The 23,668-nt window shown below is 34.8% G+C and overlaps 1 protein-coding gene across 1 annotated transcript in view; it reads right to left on the bottom strand.

The window, feature by feature from the left end:
- The window catches only part of Fsip2 (fibrous sheath interacting protein 2), an 85,438-nt gene that overhangs the window by 18,746 nt on the left and 43,024 nt on the right, over window positions 1-23,668 (bottom strand). The window contains exons 16-18 of the mRNA XM_021233990.2: window positions 13,469-22,415; window positions 5,635-12,708; window positions 2,633-4,836 (exon numbers count right to left, since the gene is read on the bottom strand). Coding sequence (XP_021089649.1) covers window positions 2,633-4,836; window positions 5,635-12,708; window positions 13,469-22,415 — 18,225 coding nt within the window. The remainder of the gene's footprint in view (window positions 1-2,632; window positions 4,837-5,634; window positions 12,709-13,468; window positions 22,416-23,668) is intronic.

Genomic DNA, 23,668 nt, shown 5'->3' with positions numbered 1-23,668 from the left:
CAGGAAAAAATGTTATGGATGGTTCTATAGATAATTAAAAATTATTTTACTAATATTATTTTAAAGGATACTCATAGAAATTTTACTCTTAAGGAGTATATGTAAAATGAATACTACATAAAATATATACTAATGTAGCAATGGGAACTCAGAAAGGAAAAGAATTTTTTATACTGGCAAGGACCATCATATGTTCTTTACAAAAGAACAAAACCTATTAGATGAATGTAAGTGCACAATAATTTCAGCATTTCAGTTTGAAAACATAAATATTTGCAATCTAACACCAAAAGGCAGGGGCAGATAGTCAGAGGGAGACAGAGAGAGCACAGGGTACCTTTTCCTGGGGATACATGAACAAATGACTGTTCTTTTCAGGCAGAACTCAAGGATAGACTTAAAAACAAACAAGCAGCAACAACAACAACAACAAAAAACCAATTTTATCCAACTCTAACTTACTAGTATTTTTGAAACCAGTGAGTTTATTGGGGTTACTTAAAGGAATATGGATGACAGAGTACTTAGAGAAGAGTAGATGACTCAAAGGTAGCTTTATTAGCAAAAATCTCAACCCAGCAAGACTGATGTCTCATTAAAATTGCATCCTTTGAGCACACTGTATAATTTCCAGGCAGCTTTCTCCTTTCTAGTAGTTACTGCTAAAATGATTTTGAGGAGAATTTAGTGAATCTGTTGTGCCCGCGGAACTTCCTGAGACTTGTAAACTGTATTTAATTCTTGAGTTTTAGTAGGTCTCTGTCTAAAAGAGAATGTTAATTTTGGAAGAAACAGCAAACATCACCAGCCTTTGTAATGAGTTCCAGCTTGGCCAGGGCTAAGCAGTGACCTGGTCTGTAAGTAAGAAATCAATCAATCACCAGCCTTAAGACTTAATTCAGGAATTTTCAGAGTCATTTTGGAAAACACTGAAATATTTATTCTTCAGAGAATATAGTTTTATAATTGGGTCAAGGCCATGGCACAAAGTACAATCCATAAAAAGAAAAATCTGTCAAAAATGCACACCGTCCATGTGAAGAATTTTAATAGAATTCCATGCCAGGAATGGGTTCCATTATATTGAACTGCTGAGCCTATAGAACCTCTCCAGTATCACAGGCTATTGATAAGTTACCTTCTCCGTAAAATGTTACTGCTTATGTCTTCAAACATGAAGAAATAGTGCTGGTATCTCACTAGAAGCTTCACTCCTAGTGACTAGCTTTCCTGATACAGGAAGGCAATTTGAGTGCTACTGGAGAAGAAAAGTAGTTATCAATATCACCCAGCTACAAACCCTGAGGCCTGCAACAGTGACCTGACTGCAAGATACACTGGGATAATAGTGGCACAAGAGTTACAGCAGTAATTAACCAATTTTGATTGTATGTAAACTCAGTCAAATGAGACCAAACCTATATCTGACACTATTCAAGTGGTTAATGGCCTGAGACTAGAGAGATCATTGGCCTAGGAGAAATCTAGTTACGATTATTCTGATAAAGGAAAACAACAATTAAATAAGTTCTCACGACATATTGCTATAGCCATAGATCAGTGTCTCATTCATCACTCATCAGAAAATAATCTTCTTGGTAATTAACAAAGAGATCTACAACTAGAAAATGTACAGAAACTAAGAGACTTTGTAGCACTCAGCCCTAAATGTGGTGTCTTTAAGCAAACCTCTACCCTTAACAGGTATCTATGAAGAGAAGATGAAAAGACTGTTAAGGATCACAGGTGGAAGATGATTGCAAGAAAATGGTATCTTCTAGACATAACGTAGCATGTCTGTTAGACATGTAAGTCACAGAGAGTGTGACAGCATGCACAAGTTCTAATCAAACAGAATTCCAGCAGTGAGAAGAGAAAGTGGATACATAGTGTCACTCCTAAGCAAGAAGCTATTTCCAAATGATAGAGAAAGGGAAATCAGTTTCCTTTAAAAGAATGTCACTAGGTATACACTCATACTCCAGGGCAAGTCTCATGCCCAGGAATAATTGACCTACAGAAACTTAACTCTGGGTACTTTTGCACGTTTTTGTTTGTTGGTTGGTTGGTTGGTTGGTATGTTTTGTTTTATGGTTTCCTTACTAGTTTTTTTCCTTGGTCTGTTTTCATATTTTTATTTTTTAAGAAGATTAAAAAAAGAAAGAGTATGAAGTAGAGTGAGTAGGGAGGTCGAAGGATACAAGAGGTCTTGGTATAGGAATATGAATAAAATATACTACATGGAAATTTTTAAATAAAAATAATAAAAGAAAAATAGTACTGTATTGCATTAAGTAGATGCCTTTTAATACATGTTCCCAAAAATTTCTAAATAAAATTACATTCCAGTCATTCTAGTTTTAATAAGACTCTATACTTATTTACTTCCCTGCTTCAAAGAAAAATAGTTTTAGTGGATTGTCTTATAAAAACTAGCCTTAGGCTGTTAGTGTGAAATATGAAAATGATATGGCAAGTCCTTGAAAATCCTGACTGTAGAGATGAACAATTGTAACCAATTTCCTGTTCAGCTGACAAAATAACAAACATATCTTTCCTTGTACCAAGAAAGGAAGGAAATCATTGAACTAGCTTACGCTTTGCCGATTTTCTCCGTTGCTGCGATACTTACCTCTAAGGGTTTTACATCTAGTCGTCCTGTCCTATCCAATGAGATGCGTCTTTCTTTCTGTCTCGTTCCTACTTCACACACTTCTGTGGAAGAGTGACCTTTTCCACTTATGGAAGCCCTTCTCAGCTCTGCGATGCTGCATCCAGTTCTCTTTATACAGTCCATCTTAAGTGTTTCCAGAGGCTGAGTCTTCATAGAAATAACTGCTAAGTGTTCTGCGATGATATTTGGATCTATTTTCAATGGTTTATTCCCGACATGTGGAATTATTCTAACTGGAAGTTCATCTTCTAATACATCATCTGACTCTTTGTCAGAGTCAGAGCTCATTCGTGCAGCATGCTTTTGTGCCTTTTCAATGATTCGATTTGTGTCTAGATCTCCAATGGCACCAGCATCAGAACTCTTTGTGCTAACTCTACATGATGGAACACTGGAAACTCCATTGACAATTAAGCTAGCCACTTTCTTAGGGAAGGACTTCTTTGTATCTTTCATATCACAGAGTTCATTATGGGCTCCAGATTGTTTTATTATATTATCATAAACAGACTCAATAACCTGGGAAATCATTTCAATGTTTTCTGGATCTAAAGGTTGCTCTTCAGGATCAGAGTCCACAAGACTTATGTTACTTCTGGAAATTTCAGCTGTTACAGATTTTGTCAGCTGAGATGCAATTTTATTTAACTCCGGCTTTGTTAAACTGTCTGTGTCTTGGCTCGCCACACCAGACTTCTTTACTAGTTTAGCCAAGAACAAGGCCAAAGCTTCCTCCAAAGCTCTGGAGTCTAACATTAAATCTTTTAGGGATGAAGATTTTTCCTGGGACTTAAGCTCATCAATAATTTTTACTACCTTCTCCATAATTTTGACAGCTTCTAGAGCTAATTCTGAATTTGAAAGTTCTTCTTCTGCTTGAGGTTGAAATTCTGAATTGGAAATCTCCTTCACCATTAGCGAACCTATTATGTCAGGAAGAACATTACTCTTACCCATTAAGTCTTCAAATACAGACGTAGGAGAGCCAGAGTGTTTTAAAAGATTGGCATAAACAGAATTGGCTACTTTTTCAATAGTTGCATCGTCAGCTAAAGGCACAGGTTCCGATTCCTTGGAAGGTTTTACAACTTTGATCTTACTTTTGGAGATACACTCTTGGATTGACTTTAATATTTTGGAGCTTATTTTTTGCATTTCATTTTCTTGAGATTTAGTTCTTCCCATTTGCACTTTTGGAAACACGGATAAAAGCTTTGATAAGAACTTTACAGCAATTGCTTCTATTACATTATAAGATAGTTTACGAGGACATGGTGGCTGTGATGGAGTAGTTAAGGCAACATTGGTGAGGATATTTTCAACAACATTGTCAACTTCTTCACACTGATATGGAGTCAACTCACCACCAAAATAGTTCTGTAACTGATTGCCAGCCACTTCTCGTAGAACTAAATCCACTATGGTTTTTGAAAGGAGTCTGCATCCACTAGCTATACAATTTTGTATGGTTTCCTGTGATCCGAACTGTGGCAAAAGATTATTATAAATGGTCTGAACCACCAGTTGAATAATTTCATCGTCATTTGGATGCAAGGATTCTACATATTGTATAATCATATCTTCATTTTTGGCAATATCTGCTGCAACCGCACTTACTAACTTCATTTGAAGGAAATCAAGTTGTGTCAAAAAATTTTGTTGTGATATTTTTGTTTTGACATTGGATAGCTTTGAAAACACTTTTGCTAAAAGAGCAGCAATAACATCATCTAAAAATTTGAAAGGCAACTTTACAGTATATGGAGATGAGGTTTGACATTCTTTACTAGCTGTTTCCACTGCCTTTTGGATCTTTTTCTCAATATCTTTTGATTCCAGAGGCACACATGCTGAAGTTGGTATCTCATCAGAAAATAACAAGTTAAGCTGATGCTGAAAAATTTCACTTATCACTGTGCTAGTTAGCCTTTTTGCTAGTTTTTCCCCATTACTGTTGATGTTCTTGCAAACCGACTCTTGAGATGTGCATTCCTTTAAAACATTGCAAACACAAGAGTGAACAATTTTATTGACAACTGATTTTTCAATTGATGGCATCCTATCTATGGAGGGGATCTTGTCAGGAGAGGATTGTTCAGTGGTTTTATGTGTATGTGGCAATTTATCCACATTTTTAATATTCATGCTGGATGCTGGTTCACCTTTAGCTGCTTCTGGTATGGAGGGAATCTTGTCAGGAGAGGATTGTTCAGTGGTTTTATGTGTATGTGACAATTTATCCACATTTTTAATATTCATGCTGGATGCTGGTTCACCTTTAGCTGCTTCTGGTATGAAGGGAATCTTGTCAGGAGAGGATTGTTCAGTGGTTTTATGAGTATGTGGCAATTTATCCACATTTTTAATATTCATGCTGGATGCTGGTTTACCTGTAGCTGCTTCTGGTATGAAGGGAATCTTGTCAGGAGAGGATTGTTCAGTGGTTTTATGTGTATGTGGCAATTTATCCACATTTTTAATATTCATGCTGGATGCTGGTTTACCTGTAGCTGCTTCTGGTATGAAGGGAATCTTGTCAGGAGAGGATTGTTCAGGGGTTTTATATGTATGTGGCAATTTATCCACATTTTTAATATTCATGCTGGATGCTGGTTTACCTGTAGCTGCTTCTGGTATGAAGGGAATCTTGTCAGGAGAGGATTGTTCAGTGGTTTTATGTGTATGTGACAATTTATCCACATTTTTAATATTCATGCTGGATGCTGGTTTACCTGTAGCTGTTTCTGGTATGGAGGGAATCTTGTCAGGAGAGGATTTTTCAGTGGTTTTATGTGTATGTGGCAATTTATCCACATTTTTAATATTCATGCTGGATGCTGGTTTACCTGTAGCTGTTTCTGGTATGGAGGGAATCTTGTCAGGAGAGGATTGTTCAGGGGTTTTATATGTATGTGGCAATTTATCCACATTTTTAATATTCATGCTGGATGTTGGTTCACCTGTAGCTGCTTCTTGAAACCCAAGAGGTACCGTATGAGCTTCTGATTCTTTGGTTGCTTGTGAGATAATCTCATTTTCCTTCTTTGGTCTAAATACCTTAACTTCTGCATCTGAAAACTGCTTCAACATTGAGTCAATGAGTCTCATAGCTGTGTCATAAAGTTTACTTTGGTTTTGGTCCTCACTTGTTGCTGGAGTTCTATCACGAGTTTTTGTTTCTGGCGAAGATGTAAATATTAGTTTATTCACCAATTCAGTGATCACATCTTCTAGAAACTTAGCAGGAATAATTGTAGGTTTACTTTCTGATGAGGACTGTGGATGGTCTGATTTACTAGGATGACTTTTAATGTCTTTCTCTTTTTTTATCTCACTCTCCTCTTGTTTTCTGTTAGTTTCAGTTTCTTCACTTGCTTTCTCTTTAATGGTGATGTCTTTGCTAACTGATGGGGATAAACTCTTTGTTGTAACAGACTGTGCAGAATCTTGAAGTATAGCCAAAGCTTTATCACTTTGGAGGGCTTTGTTGTATATTTGTTTGGAAAAATCCAATGGTTCTTGAGAAGATATTGTTAAAACATTGTCATAAATATTCTCAATGACATTTTCAACACGCTCAGTTTCTGAGTACAGCTCTTCATCTATATCTGTTTCAACTACAGATTGTGTCCTTTTTTCCGTAACGGGCAGTTGGGCTATTTTTACAGTTTTTTCTGTTGTGCTCTCTTTACTCTTGTTTTGGGGCTTATCATCTGTTTTCACTAAATCTTTACTGGCATTGTCCATTTTCCTTTCATTGTCTGTTACAAAATCTGATACAAGTACCTCCTTCTCAGAACTGTTTTCAACAGTAGCAACTGAAAAATGGGTGTATATTTCAAGCATCTGACCCTGCTCATTGATTATAAGTAAGTTCTCTTTCCCAGTTTCTTTACTCTTACCTCTGTCCCTCAAATGTTGAACTTGAGTACCTATACTTTTCACACTGGTAGTTGAAGACATAAATTTCGAGGCATTCTCATATATTTGATTGGCAGATCTCGGTTTATTTTCATCATCTTTCTTTGTATCTGTGACACCTGTAGTTGATCCCGACATCAGGTTGATGATATTGCTTTTCATCATGGTAGCAAAAGAGCTAAGCATTGGATATGGGACCTCATCTTTTTTCATTGATGTGTCTTTAGATAGAGCCAGCTGGGTCTGTTTTAAGCATCGGCTAATCTGTGTGGAGGTTTTCTGTGGTAGGAGCTGAATCCTTTGGGTGATATTTTCTGGATCTAAAAATGAAAAGAAAGTTGAACACCAGTCTCCTGAAAATAGAGGTTGAATTTTGAATGCAGATATTGCCTTCTGGGCTAAAGAAGAAACCATTTCTATAACAATGTTACCAGTGTCATCTTTCTGAATACTATCAGATCCAAATTTCCCCACGAACTGATCATATACAAAATTAGATATCTCAGCAACTGTCTCCTTCCCAATTGGTGGGAAAGAAAATATTTCTTCAGCATGTGGTAAAACTTTGATTTCACTTTTCCTAAATTCCCGTATGAGAGAGTTTGCAAAGTTGATAGGCAAGCTTACAATTTCTGGCTCTGGCATACCTTTTTTCCTAGAATCTTCAGTAAGAGTTGTAAAAGAACAAAATTTGTGAGCAAGGTCAACAATTACATCTTCTAAAAATGCAGCTGAAAATAGAGAAGGCTGTGCCTTTTCTTTGCCAGACTTAGCAACAACAGAAGCATGGCCATAATCAGGTAAGTTACTGGAAGGTGAGTCTTCACCATATAAAAATGGTCGCAAATGATAATCCATGATTTCTTTCATAATGAAACCAGCCATTTTACTGAGAAATGAACCTCCCTTTTTGTGTGCATCTTTCTGTACTTCTGCTTGGAATTCAGAGTTTTTCAAAATATTATTACATACAGAGTCAACGAAATTCTCAGTAGTTCCCAGTTGTGTAATATCTGCATTCTCCTCTTCAGTTGCAAATCTGATCTCATGCTCAGAAATTTCTTTCATAATTTCATCAGTCAGTTTTGAAGCTGCAGCCATGAACTCGTCACCATCATCTGGCCCAACCTCTTTCTCTTGTTTACTTGTAGTCTCATCTGTAGGGAAGATATTTACTAAAAGCTTGTAAATCATATTTTCTATTAGAGAACAAGGGAGCACTGTAATGCATGATGGCAAGGCATTGGTATCCTTCAAGATGACATTGAGCACATTTTTGATGATATTTTCAGCTCGAGGAAAAGAATAGGAAGAAGGCATTAATTCACCTGAAACTAATGACTGCACTTGATAATCATAAATTTCTTCCAGTAGAAAATGATATACTTTTCCTCCAAAACAAGTAGTGTCATTTTGTACAGCCCTATGTAGTTGCATCAGTGATTTATATTTATCTAATATATTTTCATAAACGGAGTTGACTGTTTTTTGAACCATTTCTTTATATGTGTCTGAACACCATAGACTCTCATCCAAATTTTCTGCAAGTAAAATTTCAGATGTAGTGAACTCTAAAACAATTGATTTTACTAAGGTTGTAACGATATCCATTATTTTGGCTATTGCTTTCTCTGGGGTTTCAGCAGCCAAGTAATTCTGTACGAATGTCTGCAGAATTTTGCATAAAAGCTCAGAAATTACTTCCTCCAAAAAGACAGCTGAGTTCATAATGAAAGACAATTCTCTTTGCTTAGGGTTTGTTGATTTATTTTTGCAAGGTTGAGCAACTGAAGCTGAAAGAAAACTTTTATCTCCTGATAAGAATGACTCTAGATGATGATTAAAGATTTCTTTTATTATAAAACTTGCTATTTTTGAAACAGGTATGCTACTTACACCTTTTTTATCCTTTGTTAGAGACTGGTAAAGGTTTGAACGAGAAAGATCAGCATATATGGAGTCAACCATTGACTGCATATCTTTTTCTGAAATCATACTTTGTTTTTCATTTCCATGTTTTACAATACATATTGCATGTTTTGAAATTATTGACATGATTTCATTTATCAGTTTCATAACTGTGTTACTTAGGTCTGATTGAGAAGTATCAGAATATTCTACACTGGAATGTGATGTATTTATCTGAGATATAAGCTGAGTGACAATTTTTTCTAAATGAATATGTGAGAGCATAGTAGTATATATTGTTGATGCTTGTCTTCGGAATCTTGATTTACTAATATCATAATGGACTCTGTTTACCAAAACATTTTGACTAAGTTTGGAATGTAAACTTGAAGGCAGATTTGCTATAAGATCTGGTGGAATTTGGAAATCAAAAATTTCAATCAGAATGATTTTGGTTATCTGGCCAGCCAATGCCTTTGTGTCATCTAGAAAATCTTTATCAGGCACCACTTCCATTTCATATTCTTCTAAAACTTTGCTGTACACAGTGCCAATAATGTTTTTGAGTACCTCTTCCTCAACTGAGGGAAAACACAACCGTTCCTCAGCATTCTCTATAGTTGTAACCTGGGCTTTTGAAAATTCCTCTGTTATCCAATATATGAGACTTTCAGCTTTATCAAACAGAACATCTTCTGAATTTCTTGTAGACTCCACTTGGACAATGCCAACCACTCTGTGAAATATTTTGCTTACTACTCCAGAGACCACATCTTCCAAAAAAGTTGAAGAATAAGCACTAGAATAAATGAACTGCTGTCTGTCACCAACACATTTGTACGGTGAAGTAGATAATTGCCTTTTTTCCAAAAATGGCTGAAGATGCTGTTCACACACATATTTAATAATAAAACCTGCGATTTTGTCAATGAAAACGTCATTACTCTTTGTGATATTTTCTTCCACTGATTCTTGAGAATCTGAGTTTTCTAAAATATTTGTGAAAACAGAATCAACAAGACGGCGAACATCTTCTTCTGAGTAAAAGGGCTTGGCTTTAGCTTCATCTTTTGAAAATCTAATTTCATGTTGGGAAATTTTTCTCCTAATATCGCTGATCAGATTGGAAGCAATTTCATTAAAATTTACTTCTTTATCTTTTGGAGCTGCTGTATTTGGAACCATTTTGGGAAAAGGGAAAAATTTAGATAAGAGTACTCTGATCATATCTTCTAAAAATGTATATGGTAGCAATGTATTATATGGAGGTAAACACTGGTTTGGCTTACTAGATTTATTGATGTTACCAAGAACATCATAAACAATATTATCAGCCATTGAACTAGAACAGGAAGCGGTCGATAAATCACCAGAAAACAGTGGGTGAAGAAGGTAGTCTGAAATAGCTGCCATGATTAATTTGGTAATATTTTCCACAAAAGCATCACTATTTTCAGACTCGTCAATGTCAGGATCTAGCCCATGCTGCTTCAAAACGTTTCTATATACTGAGGTGACAAGTTCATCTACAATATCTGTATCACCAAATGGAAAGGATGATTGTTTATCACATAGAATAGGAATCTTAGCTTTGTCTAAATGGTTATTCACTGAGTTTACTATTTTTTGGGTCATATTTTCCAGTTCAGCATTAATATTAGGCTTAGGACTAAAAATCTTTGATAAAATTCTGGTAACGATTTCCCCTACAAATTTATCAGGGTAAACGCTAAAAGGTGATGGCTTCTGGAGTTTGTGAGACTCTACAACTTCACTGAGAACTTGTTTGACCATATAAGATACCTCATCCAGTGGAGTTTTGGGGCGAGGTAAAATCTCTCCACACAAAAATGGTTGAAGATGGTTTTCAATAATCTCTTGGATAATGAAACTGGCTATTTGGTCAATCATAATCGGACTTCGGTTAATTATATTCTTCTGTATTGAATCAAGAGAATCAGAAATTTGTAAAATATTACTATAAACAGAATCTACCATCTTTTGGAGGTTCTTATCTGTGTAGAGACATTGATTATCATAGATGGTGAACCAGATTTTATGTTTTGAAATGGCTGACATAACTTTATTTGTTATACAGTTGGACATTTCATTAAAATTTGAGTTCATTAAACATTGTTTTTCTAAAGATGAAGGCTTAATAGGCAGGGGAATAAGCTGAGCTAAAAGTCTTCTGATGACATATTCTAAAAATGAGTGTGGTAACATGGTGCTATAACCTTTTGAAGACATGGGTTCAGAGATAAATTTTCTTAGATTATTTTGAAGTTTATATAGTATGATTTCAGCATTGAGAGTATGATATGAATTTGATCTAAGCTTTCCCTTGAAGCAAGAAGGAAGTTGATAGTCCACAATCTCTAACAATATGCTATTAGACATTTGTTCACCTACTGAAGTGTTGTCATATGGCAGATTATTCCCACAGATTACTTTAAATTCATAATGCTGTAAAACATCATAATAAATGGAATCAACAATCTTAGTAACACATCCTTTATGTGCTGATGGAAAATACAGCCTTTCCTCAGGATACTTTAGAACATTGATTTGAGCATTATTTAACTCATCCACTACATTGTTGATAAGTGATGTATTTATCTCATTGAGCCAGGTTTCAGTGATGTTTATATTTTTCCTCCACAATGAAGTAGTCAGCTTAAAAAACAATTCTGAGATTATGTCCTCCAAAAATGTGGCTGAATAAATACCACCATTTGCACCTCTTTGACATAGCTTACGAAAGGCTACTGTGTTCATTCCCCTTGTTTCTTGTCTATCAGGAAGTGACAAAGAGAAAGGTCTTACTGCCCTTTGTTTGCCAAATGGTGTTTGCATTTTAAAGCTTGCTCCATTATTCAGAATTTTACTGTCACAGCTCATGAATCCTACATGAGCATTATTTTGTCCCAATTCTATTAATTCTCGCCTTTTTGCTTTTGGGAAAAAAGGCTGTATTTCTCTTGTTCTGTAGCTCATGCATTTGTTTTCAAAAGGAGCTTGTTGAAAACCATGAGATAGCTTATCCATCAAAGATTTAACCAAGCTGTGGGATATAACATTAAGTACACAGTCTGATGATAATAAATCTTGATCCATGTCTGCCAGATTTTCCAAAAGGTCTGCCATGTAATCTCCTTGAAATTGTTCACAGTCCATTGGTGCCTTACAGTAATCAAAATCTCCACCTTGAACACTTTGAAGTAATTTTCCATATTGACATTCTTCTGCTACTTCACGAAAAAGAGAACTATCTGCAAGAAATGCAGAACCTGTGCATTTTTCTAGAAGTGTTCTAATAAGTTTCTCACACACAATATTGAGAAGAAAAACTGATTTAGGGGAAAGTCCTAGATTATTTGTAAGGATTCTATTACTTTGTTGATTATTTGTAGTGACAAATGTTCTTGCTAGTTTGACAGAACTCATATCCCCATCTGGGAATTCATCTGGTAAAAATAAATCTAAAACAATATTGAAGACTTCATTGACAACTTCTTTGGATTCATGAGATTTTAGGTTACCAACAAGACTGTTTAACCTACATGCCAGATAATTTAATTTATTTCTTTGAGCATGGTGATCAATTAGGTGAGATGATTCCTGGTCTCTGGGACCTATCTGACTTTCTATGGTATTGATTTTGTTAAAAATGGGCATATTGTTTCTAAATGTAGAATATGTTTTGTTTCTTACATTATTTTCAAAGTGATGATTTATTCCTAGTACTTTGGACAATACACAAATCACTCCTTTTAAGAGATCTTGAAAGATATCATCAATGTCGGAAGAAGTCACTCTTGGACCGAATCTGTACTTGTTTTTTATGGAAGTCTGATGTGCCTCGTCAGCACTTATAAAGTTACCATTAGAAAGAATTTCAATAATAACTTCAAAAATACTTAAAGCGAGTTCTCCAATGGAAATAGTCCTGCTCTTATACACTTGAGAATGAATTAAGATATTTTTGTTAGATATTACATCTTGGATTTCCCATGCTTTGTCTTTGTTATCCTCTTCGGTGCCATCTGAAATGTTTGAAATTAAGTAGCAGATGACTGATTCAGAGAGATGTTCACAAAACTGATACACTGAAGAATTACTGTATATACTTTTTAGAGGCTGTTTTGAGTCATAATTATTCTCTGCGAGTGAAGAAACATGAGATAACTTCTCATCAGTTGAAACTAAAAAAAAATGTAAGAAGAAACATGAGCATCTTTAGAATGGATTAGAGGAAATTTGGAAAATTCAATATATTGGCATATATTTTGTCTGCAAAACTCCTTACTAAAGTAAAGGGTAAAACTTAATGGCAAAAGAAATAGGATTTTCCTTAAATACTTCACAATTGTAAAGTCTTACTCTTAGACAATATGTTGAGATAACAGGTCTTCCATATTCAATTCTCTAAGACATGGGTAGATTTCTGCCTTGGCAGAAATTAAGAGACCAGATTTTCAGGTCTGTTGAAACATCCTGCTATAATTCCAGTGATATGATTATTTAAAAGCATATTAAATGACAATATTTGATGCTATGCTGCTTTTTACTTGGAAGTTTAAAGATTTGTGTTACTCTGTCATCTTGAATAAAACACAAGTGTGTCACTCCAGAATGGCTAATGAGAGAATACAGCAGCAAAGGCATATATAAGTACTTTGCCAACTTTTTTATTCACAGTGTTTGCTCAATCAAAGTTTCCTACTTTCTTTTTCATTTTTCCCTCATCTGCAGGCATAAAGGGGAAACAAAACCCCAAATCTTTTATATTTAACACATAAACAGTTAACTATGGAAGTTTAAAAACAATCAAATAGCTATTCCATATTTTTGAAGCTATTTTCAGATAAAACAAAATGTAGGCTCTTGGACAAGAGATCTTTTAAATATACCTTTTACTGTTTCCCCAAAATTATCCCAACTTAAAACATATCTCTTGCTTACCTGCAGTTTTGAAGTTCTTCAAGTGTCTGATCACAGATGTAGTAACATGTCTTGCCACCAAATGCATTTCATTTGGACCCAGTTCATGGTCAACGAAAGTGATTGTGTCAGTTTCCTCCAAAGTCTCTGTCATTTTAGTGTTTTTATTTTTCCATTTGTGTAATAAAGAAAAATCCCCTTGGCAGGCTTCAAGTCCTTCACTTTCTTCTTCATTTATACAGGCCATTCGTTGATACCACATTCTAAGCAAGTTTTTCTCATTTGTTTGTCCATCACATACCGCAGACAAAGAATTTTGCCTTGATGTAAAACATGGTTTTGTGTTCTCCAGGCTTTCATCAGGGTTTGGCTGATGGGAAAAGTCATAGCTTGACAGTACTGTGTTAACAATATTGTCTGCAGCTAAACATATTTTGAGTGGAGAAGCATTTGTCTTAATTTCATTTGGCTCAGTTGGTTTGGTGGTCTCATAATGAAAAACCCTTGGATTTTCACCTTTCCCCATTTCTATGAATGACATGACTTGTTTTAATGATTCTTCTGTGGAATCATTTGCTTTCTTAAACAATTTTTGCAACACACTGCCTTCAGGAAGAGAACTGCTACCTTTGGTGGATCCCTCAAAAAGTCCAAAGTTTGGTTTCCTTTGGCTCTGGTCTTGTGCTTTGTTTCTAGAATATGATGGCACAGCTTTTGAATTGGGCCTTCCTGTTGACTCTGGGCTTTTAATTTTGTTTTCGACACAGGAACTGATGTGTGAGGGTGAATTAGAAGTTATCTCATAGTTTTGTTTTGCATCATCCTCTGAATTAATCCCCAAACCAGATATACTCCTTTGTGGAGTGTTAGTCCTCATACTAGTGTTTCTTATCTTTGATGTAGGCATTTTCACATGAGATCCATATTCAACCTGATTAACAATGTAAACATTCTCAGTTCTTTCGAACCAATTTTTGTTTGGAAGGTTTGTGATCAAAGACTCATTGAAATTAGTACACTGGTCTATCAGTGTACCAATGATTTCACTTGCAGCAATATTCTCTTTCAGGATGCTAACTGGAAATGGTTCCATTTGGCTTATTTCTTTGTCTAGCTTATTCTTGATTATACTAAGCATGTCACTGACAGTAGTGACAGAATACGTAAGTAATTCTGAATGGAATGAATGAACCTGTAGGAGTGTGTTCTGTACGTTTTCTTTGGATATAATAGCACTTGACTTGGGTTCGTCACCAAACTTTCTAAATGGTTGTAATTTTGGCAACATCTTTTTGCTTAATTGTCTCTGTTGCACTTGAAAGAGATTGTCTATAGGCATTTTAACTATTTCAGAAAACTCATATTTAGAGATATGCTTAAACTTCAAGTCCACAAATGACTCTAACATGTTTAAGACCCTTTCTACAATCTCTTGCACAATTTGGTTTCTAGGATTCATAGACACTTGATCTTTCGTCTTGTTACAGGTCTGCACACCACTGAGGATACGCTTGTTTGGAACACCATGCTTACTTTTAGCAGCAACATGTTCTTTCCTACTTGTTAGAATTCCCTTACTATCTTGAGTAGGCATCTGAGACAAGAAGCACAGTTGTAATTTTTCAAATAACATTTCGACAATTTCCCGTCCAAACATATTGATTTGTGCTTTTGTATCCTCAGCTCTAGTAGATCCACACTTAAAGCGATCATAGAATCTGTTTTCACAATCTTCAAGAGGTGGTAAATTTAAGAGTGAAAGTGAATACTCCAAATCTTTTGCTTTAATTGAAATTTCAGTCAAAATGTTTTCAGCTATGGTTAAAAGTTTAGACTTTTCATTTTCTGTATCACTTGTTTCTGTTTGCCACTTGTCAAACATTTTTTTAAATATACCTTCTTTAGGAAAAATCTGTTCTAGCTGTGAGGAAACATTCTCTAAATAAAAGCATGCCTGTTGCTCAGTAGGGGAGCCTGCACTCAGATTCTGCTTTGATAGGCGAAGATCACCCACATTTGAGACATTAATTGGAGAAGTCAAATTTTGATTGTTTGTAGCATATAATTCTTGCAACACTGAATTAACAATTTTGCTTGCTTCAAGGATTTGACCAGATGGTAAAGCTTTTGTATTCAACACGGTTCTATTTTGTGCCACCCTTTCAAGTTCTTTCATAATTATTTCTAAAATATCAGTTATTATATTCTTGGCATAAACTCTTAATTCTGAAGCTGGTAGTTTAGTTTTCAGCATGACTTTGGCATCCTCTGTTGACAGAGTTTGTGGTAGTCCAATGGCGGTTTTGGATCGGTTCTCTCTTGGAGTCTTCTCTCCAGCACCTAACTTGGTCTTGCTTTTAGACTTAGTACCGCTAATGCCTAGATGTGGTTTTGTTCTAAATTTAGAGAGAGAGGTAATTTTTGACCTTGTTTTTAAACTTGTTTTACATCCTGTCCTAGGGCTGTTCTTAGGGCTAAGTTTAGAACTATGTAGCCTAAGAAGGTACATGTCATCATAGCTACCTTCAAAGGGAAATCTTTCTTCTAGATGCAGGGAAACAAAATTTGACAGCTTATCAAGAACTATTTCAACTAAATATCTTCCAATTTGCAATGGTGAATATGGAAAAAACGTGTTTTCTAACACAAGAGCATTTAAATTGTCAGCATAATGATGCATTTCTGGTACCCCAAATCTAGGGGGATTACTTATTTTTCTTGTTGGCTTAGTTTCTTTAAAGCATGGTGTTTTTAATAATATATCATTATTGTCATGCATTTCTACCTCTCTCCTGCTTTTATTTTTTTTGTATAACGATGCCACAACTACAGAGTGCATTTCTCCCAAAATATTTTCAAGTATATCATTTGAAACATTGTTAATGTGAGACTGAAAGAATTTCTTCTGTGTTATACCTGACATTTTACTTTTAGACTTAGATACAATGTAAGGAATTTCATTAAATGGAGGCAAGTGGCCTATAATTTCCATTATTTTTTCACTCAACTTCTTCAAAACCTCTTCTACTGCAGTGAATATTTCAGATTTTCCCTTTGGTTTTGATTCACCTTTCCTCATAAATATTTCTTCCAAAATAACTCTTTGACTTTCCTTTTCCACTATTATTTGGCTTTCTTCTAAGGGGTGATTTATAAACTGTGACAATGTGCCAGTGTTTTCCTTCTCTTTGTATTCCAGCAAAACTTCATTTGGTATGGTTAACTGTGAACAACTGGGATTTTCTGGTGAGGGTAAAAAAAATTGCTTCATAGATCCTTTATTGTGCAAAATCCTTAAGATACTATTGACAATTTCACTGACATTAATATTTTTTTGAAATAAAATGCTGTTTGAACATGTGTGCATACTTTGTGTTTCTAAGTCTAAATCATTTTTAATAAGCTTCAAAATCGCACTGGCAATGAAGTCAGCATAGTCTTTAAGGGCAGTTTGTGATAAATGTATTGTGGTTCCAAGACTTTCTCCACAGCTGGTAAAAATGGGTTCCACAAGTTCTTGGCTAGGGTCTGCTTCAGTTGTTGATAATTTTAGGACATTCACACGAGATTCAACTTGGCCTGGTTCAAGAAAAAAGTTGTCATCATGTTTACCATTTTCAAATTCTGGGCTAATAAATACATTTTCTTTACTAGACTGAAAGATAGGAGTCGTTAATGAATTTATTCTTTCTGTGGCAAAAGACTGTAACCTATTGAAAATAGTTTCAGTAATGAAGTTGGCATTTTCCTCACATGGATCTGGTGCAGGTTCCCTGGTGTCTTCATTTCTCTTTATGGGCATCTGGTAAACATCAGCATAAGCTAAACTCTTATCTTTTGCACATAAAAAACGCCCCGGTTTTTCTTCAGTTCTTTGTGTTATATATAGAGGCTGTTGGCACTGTGATTTTGGAAACATATCATAGAAGGCCAATCTTGCGGAAGCAGGATCATTTGCATTTATAGCAAGCATGACCAAGGAAGTAAGGCTATGAAGTACGATATCCACTATATCTTTGGACACCAAAATGACATCTGTTTTAGGAACTGACACTTTAGGGATAATATTTGTACCCCTAACAACTGGTTGGAAACTTGCTTCTGAGTGTTTACGAGGTATACTATATTGCAGAGTGGGTGTGGCAAATGAGAAGTTATTTTGATATATAATGTTTTCATAAATATCACATAAGATCCTTTCAATGGTATCTTGAATTTGAAACTCAAGTATTTTTCGATATTCTGTCTTATTGACTAGCCTTTCAATAATACCATCTTGCTGATCTGAATAATTGTCCTTGTCAGAACTGTTTTTGTCACACTTACTTTTGCATGACACAATATCAAGCACTGAGCTAACAATCTGACTTGCAATATTCTCGGAAACCACAATGTTATTTGTCAGGAGAGGACTTTCTTGCTCTTTATCTAACTCATATTTGATACCTTGTAAAATTTTCCTAGCCACTTCTTTTGCATAAACATTTAATTTGGACAAAGACAGTTGGCACCATGAATCCATCTTTCCTGGGGTGTCATGCTCCACTGAACCACAGGGAAATTGCTTATCAGAATAGGAGTCTCTGCTTGATAATGCTTTGCTTAATGATCCCCCTTGCTGCTGTACTGGCAAAGTCACCGGAACTCTGAAGTTGATTTGGGGATGAAAGAGAGATTCTACTTTGGAAGCAGCAAAATTTTCTAAATTTTCTAGTATTGCCTGAACAATATCTTCAACTACATTTATTTTTGTCTGTTTGTCAACATTCCAGCTCGACTGAATATCACATGTATTTCCATTTAACACACTGACAGGCCTGTTTCCTGCATAGGTATGCTCACAAAAAGAAACATTGGTTGAAAAAATGATTGTTTCACATCTGTTTTCACTTACAGGTTTTACTGTCATGGCAGCTGAAAAAAGTTTGTGAAATACGGTCCTAACCACATCATTTACCACTAGAGATACATCTGTGTCAGACACTAAAGGGCCCATCAATGGATCCATAAACTGAGTAGATGTTTGAATAGTTGACACAGGGACATTATAAGACATACCAGTAAAATGGGAGTGTGAGAGAGAAATAACATTTAATTGATTGATTAAAGCACTTTGAAAAATTTCATTCAAAATATTTCTTATAATGGGAACAATTGGAGATTTGTGTGGTTCTTTGAGTTTTACTTCAATTTTGTTTAAGATTCTTTCAAGGATCCACTGGTCAGTAGAAAAGGTGTTAGTTTCTTCTCTGGATGATATTCTATCTCCAATAAATTCTTTCTTTTGATCTTCATCATTATCTAGAAATGACTCTGATTCAGCTCCTCCAGGAAGGAAATTTCCGTAAGTTGGTCGATATCGATAATTTTCAATGCCTCTGTTCTCAGATATGGGTTCCGTAAATATGTCTGAAGATGCTACATTTAAAATTAAATCAACTATATTTGTAAACATTTGTGTCTCTTGAGGTGAGCTTTTTATATCTTTCTTACAATCTGATGGGTCAATATTTAATTCCGTTTGAATGGCTTTCAAAATAGCACTTGATACCTTCTTTGCATGATTGTATAAAGTAGACTGCAATGATTTATCATGTGAATCTGTGGGTGAACTTTTGCTTTCACATTCCCAATCCATCATATTCTCTTTTTTATTTTCATCATTAAGACCACCAACATTTTCTACATTTCCACTGGCAAATAGTTCCAGTTTAGCAAAAACCATGTTAAGAATATCTGAAGCTAAAGTTTTCAGTTTATTTGGGCACATTCCTTTTGAGTTCTCAGTTTTGGAAGACACTGGGATATCAGTTTTTGCTTTATTTTTAGTAGTCTCTTTTTTACCCATAATCATTTTGGAAATTATGCTTGAGATTATGTTGGTGCATTTGGCCATTTCCTCCAGAATTGAATCAAATGATAGGTTGTCAATGTCAAGTGATTCTGAGACAGTTTTTGATCCAGAATTTACAATGCTGGTATCTATATCAATATCACATAGTTTTGCAAGCACATATTCCAGAATTGCTTTGGAAATGGGTTGAACATTAGATAGTGCTGGAGGATCCTTATGTGACTTCTCTGTGTTTTTCTGACTACAAGATGGTTGAGAATCATGATGGGTTCCTGGGAGTTTGCTTAACATTTCATGTAGTGTTTCTCCAATTTGATCTAACACCTTCAATTTGGGACTATCTTTCAAATCCTTTGTGTTGACGATGCTGTGGTGAATACAAGGTGTAGCCATATATTGTTGAAATGAATTTTTATCTTGCTTATTTGACAAAATGTTTTGTTTATTAGCATTGTCAGATCCACCTAGTGTTGTAGATACTGCCTTATCTGTAGAAGTTAAATTATTTGTTTGATTTTCATTTGTACTTGATATCATTTCACAAATATGTGTCATTAATGGACTTTCCTTAAGGTCATTGGCACTGCTGATATGGGAGTCTACTGCTTCATTGGCATCAGTGAACAACCCTTTGCTTGCATGACACTTGATATGGTCTGTCTCCCTAGTATTTGGGTTTAGCTTGTTGAGGCCTAGTTCATTCTGTATAGCATGTAAAACAATGTTGACTATTTTCATTGTATAAGCACTAAGTTGAGAATGTAATGATTTTTCTACCAGTGAAGATTTGTTGCCTCTCTGTAGTTTTGGACAAACAAATAACTTCAGACTTTTAAAAATTGTATTAATGATCTTATCAGTAATATCATTTACATGCTTAGGTTCACATTCTCTAGACCTTAACTTGGATGTCTTTTCAAGCTCTACATTGAGTGAAGATAAATATTTCATTTTCTTATCACTGTCAAACCATACTTTGAATGGTGTTTTACTTGATGTTTCTTTGGCTGTTTGTGGAGCATCTGAATGATCTAGACAAGTTTGATGAACTGGTGAAAAAGCATTTTTAATGGTATTAGGAATGTACTTAGAGGCCTTGTGGAGTATATTTATCACAGAATCTGTTATTCCATGTGCAAATGCACAAATTTCTGGCCCAGAGAACATCTGTCCCATACATTCTTGATTTGGTAGTCCTTGAGATTTTTCTGAGATGAAATCAGAGGTTTCTTCACTAGCTTTACTATCTGGGTAAGAAGATGAAACAGATGACATATCCTTGAACATCTCTGTTAAAATGTGTTTAACTATGTTTTCGGAAGCCTTTTGTATTTGATGCTTTTGGTCTTGGTTGAAAATCGGAGCATCATTAGTCAAGCATTGCTTTGTCTTCATACTGTCTTCACTACTAAGAGATAACTCCAAATTTAATCCCCAGTCATGAGATCCAGATTTGCTTTGAAAAGTTTTTGTTGGTAGTTTATTACTTCTTTTGGGTTCAAAACAAGTGTCTCTCTTCACAGACCAATCGTTAGTAATCTGCTCCTGTGATTTTGTTTTTTCATCATTGAAGGATGAATCAAGCACATTTTTCACGAGGTAGTCTATTTCCTCATCATCGTCTTCAGAATACAGAACCATGCCTGGGACATTAACAGGGGGAAATGGTCTTTTAGTTCTAAGATCATTAGATGACCTAGGACCAGTGAGTCTATACTTTTCTTCAGTATCAGGAAGATTTCTTACTCTAGGTTGTCTGTGTTTTTTAACACTTGCTTTTGCTGGCCCCTGGTGAAGCTGAGTTAAGACATCATCCAGGAGCTGAAGGAGTACTACTGTTTCTTCAGATGCAATAAGTCTCTCATTATTAAGTTCAGTTTGTACATAACCTAGTATAGTGCTTATTGCTTCTTCTACATAACCAACTAGAGAGGACTGTGAAAAAATGTTTGAAATTAAGTTTTGTATTTCTTCTTTCACAATGAGATTAGCAGTGTCAGATTCAGGACTAGATTTCCTTTGGTCAGGTTTTTTATGTAGTTTATGTGTTGGCTCTGTCTTTATTTGTTGGTGGAAATGTTTAGTCGTGTCTTCAGGAGGAAGTTCATTTTTCTTATAAGATGCAAGAGTCATCAACTTCTCTAAAATGGCATGTACCATATCATCGGCAATATCACACATTGGCTCCAAGGTGTAAGTCAATGTATCTTCTGAAGGTTTTGTATCTATGGATGAGAAATATTCTCCACTAGTTGAGAAGTGTGGTTTAATATCAACTGTCAAATCTTCTTGTGAAAACATCTGCACACATTTTTTCTCAACGGCAGACTCTAGCTTCTCAAGCATGTTTTCTACAATCTCTGAAGCTACTGAGCATATGTCAACATTTGAGACCAAGTCTTCTCTTTCTGTATCACTTTGATCAACAAAAACTTCAGCAGTCACAGAAGACAGAGAAGGAATAGCCTGGCTCAAGTCAGACATTATTTCTTGAAAAATACTTTCTAAAATAAGTTGTGTTTCTCCTTTCAAGTGACATTTAAAGTTCACAAAAACGTTCTTCAAATTTTTCATCTGATCCATGGCCTTTGCTTTTTGATCATATAGCATTGGAATCTCTAAGTTATCTGTTTCTGTGGTAGCATCTTTAGATTTTTTAGTGCTTGTTTCTAAGGATGTCATAAGGTGACTATCAGATTTACTGCTTCCTATCTTAGGAAATGGATATTGCAAGCTGCTTTTGTTGTAATTGACTTGTGAAGATATCGATTGTTCTCTCATATGATATGCTTTACCAATAACTGTTCTTTCAACATGTGCAGAAGGAGGTTTCAAAGGCGTGGGTGGTTTCTTCACTGGCGTGTCACCAGCAAATGTACAAGGATCTGCTGGAAATGTTTTATCTGTGTAACTTCTGTATGTAAAGCCCTCACTGCATGTACTACAGAAACTTGAACTATCAGAAGAAAGGTCTGAGTCATCAGACACTGGGTAAATATTTCTCTGTACTCTTTCTTCATATTTTGTGATAGCTGGATATAATATGCTGGTTACTGTAGCTACAACCCAGGTCATTATATTTTGAATTATGCTATTTAGTTCTTCAGAAGTTATCTAGAAAGAAAATAATCAGATAAAAAAGAAAACCATATCAATATTTATTCCATATTTGGGAGATATGAGTGTAGCATCTAATTTTTGTGTTAAAAATTATATACTAATTGTATATCATAATGAAACACCACCATCATTTATATTAAAATGAAGAAAGAACCTATTCAGAAATTTGGACTCTTTTAAGTTGATATAGTTCACACTGGAGATAAATATTTTTATCATAAAATTTCATTTTATTTGTATACCCTAAGAAACTATATAAATTATTTCCCAACATTTATAACTTGGGTAAATAACCTTAAAATTAAAGTTACCAAATTGCTGTTTAGTCACATCTTATGAGAAAACCCAATGTCGTATTCTTAACGCTGTTGTATATTTTGAAAACTGATTTTCAAAATATTTTTCCAAACAGATATAGTAAAAGTATTTTGGAGTCTTCAGAAGCATTTATATAGCTTCTATATGAGGATGAAAAATAATTAATCTTTACATATATTCCATGCCTTAGTAATAAGTACACAGTTTTTTTTCATAGAATACAAAAATTAGACTTGCTTGGCAGCTAACATGACCTATCAGTACAAACTATCTAAGAAAGCAGAAAATAGATGAATGAAAATACAGGACATGATAGAAAGGCTGAAATATTTTTCCCACTCAAAACATATCTATGTAAAACAGAAATTATCCATGTTTTAAGTTAATATTACAAGAAAAGTTAAAAATCTATCTAGCACCCTCTCAGTTGATCCATTTTGACATTCTTAGGAAGCACCTAATGAAAGGCCACTCAGCACTAATCCCCTAGTTTCTTAAGTGTTTCCTGCTGTTGTACATGATTGCTAATGTTTCAATAAGCACAGATTAATGTAACTGTAAGTATAAAAATCTTGGTTACATAAACACAGCCTTAATTGAAAATTATAATAATAAATCATAAATTTAAAAATAGATGATTATTCTAAATGAACAATACTGAATGTATATATTAAATATATAACATAGTTTCTCATACAAGCTATAATGAATAACAGAACCATACTGTTGTTCTTGAGCTAGGTGAAGGATAATGTATTTCCAACTGTATTATAAAAAGAGGGAAACTAAAGTTTTGCATTTAGCAAAAGGAGATTAAAGGAGTTTTAATTTTTCAATATTTTTCAATTATAATATTAAACAGAAAGCCATTCCTTTAACTGAAGTCTTGTGTGTGCTTCATGCCTTATTAACTGAGCAGGATTCAGTCA

Source organism: Mesocricetus auratus, unplaced genomic scaffold (genome assembly GCF_017639785.1).
Source record: "Mesocricetus auratus isolate SY011 unplaced genomic scaffold, BCM_Maur_2.0 Super-Scaffold_100004, whole genome shotgun sequence".
NCBI classification, from domain to species: Eukaryota; Metazoa; Chordata; class Mammalia; order Rodentia; family Cricetidae; genus Mesocricetus; species Mesocricetus auratus.
This window is presented reverse-complemented; position numbering and strand designations above follow the sequence as displayed.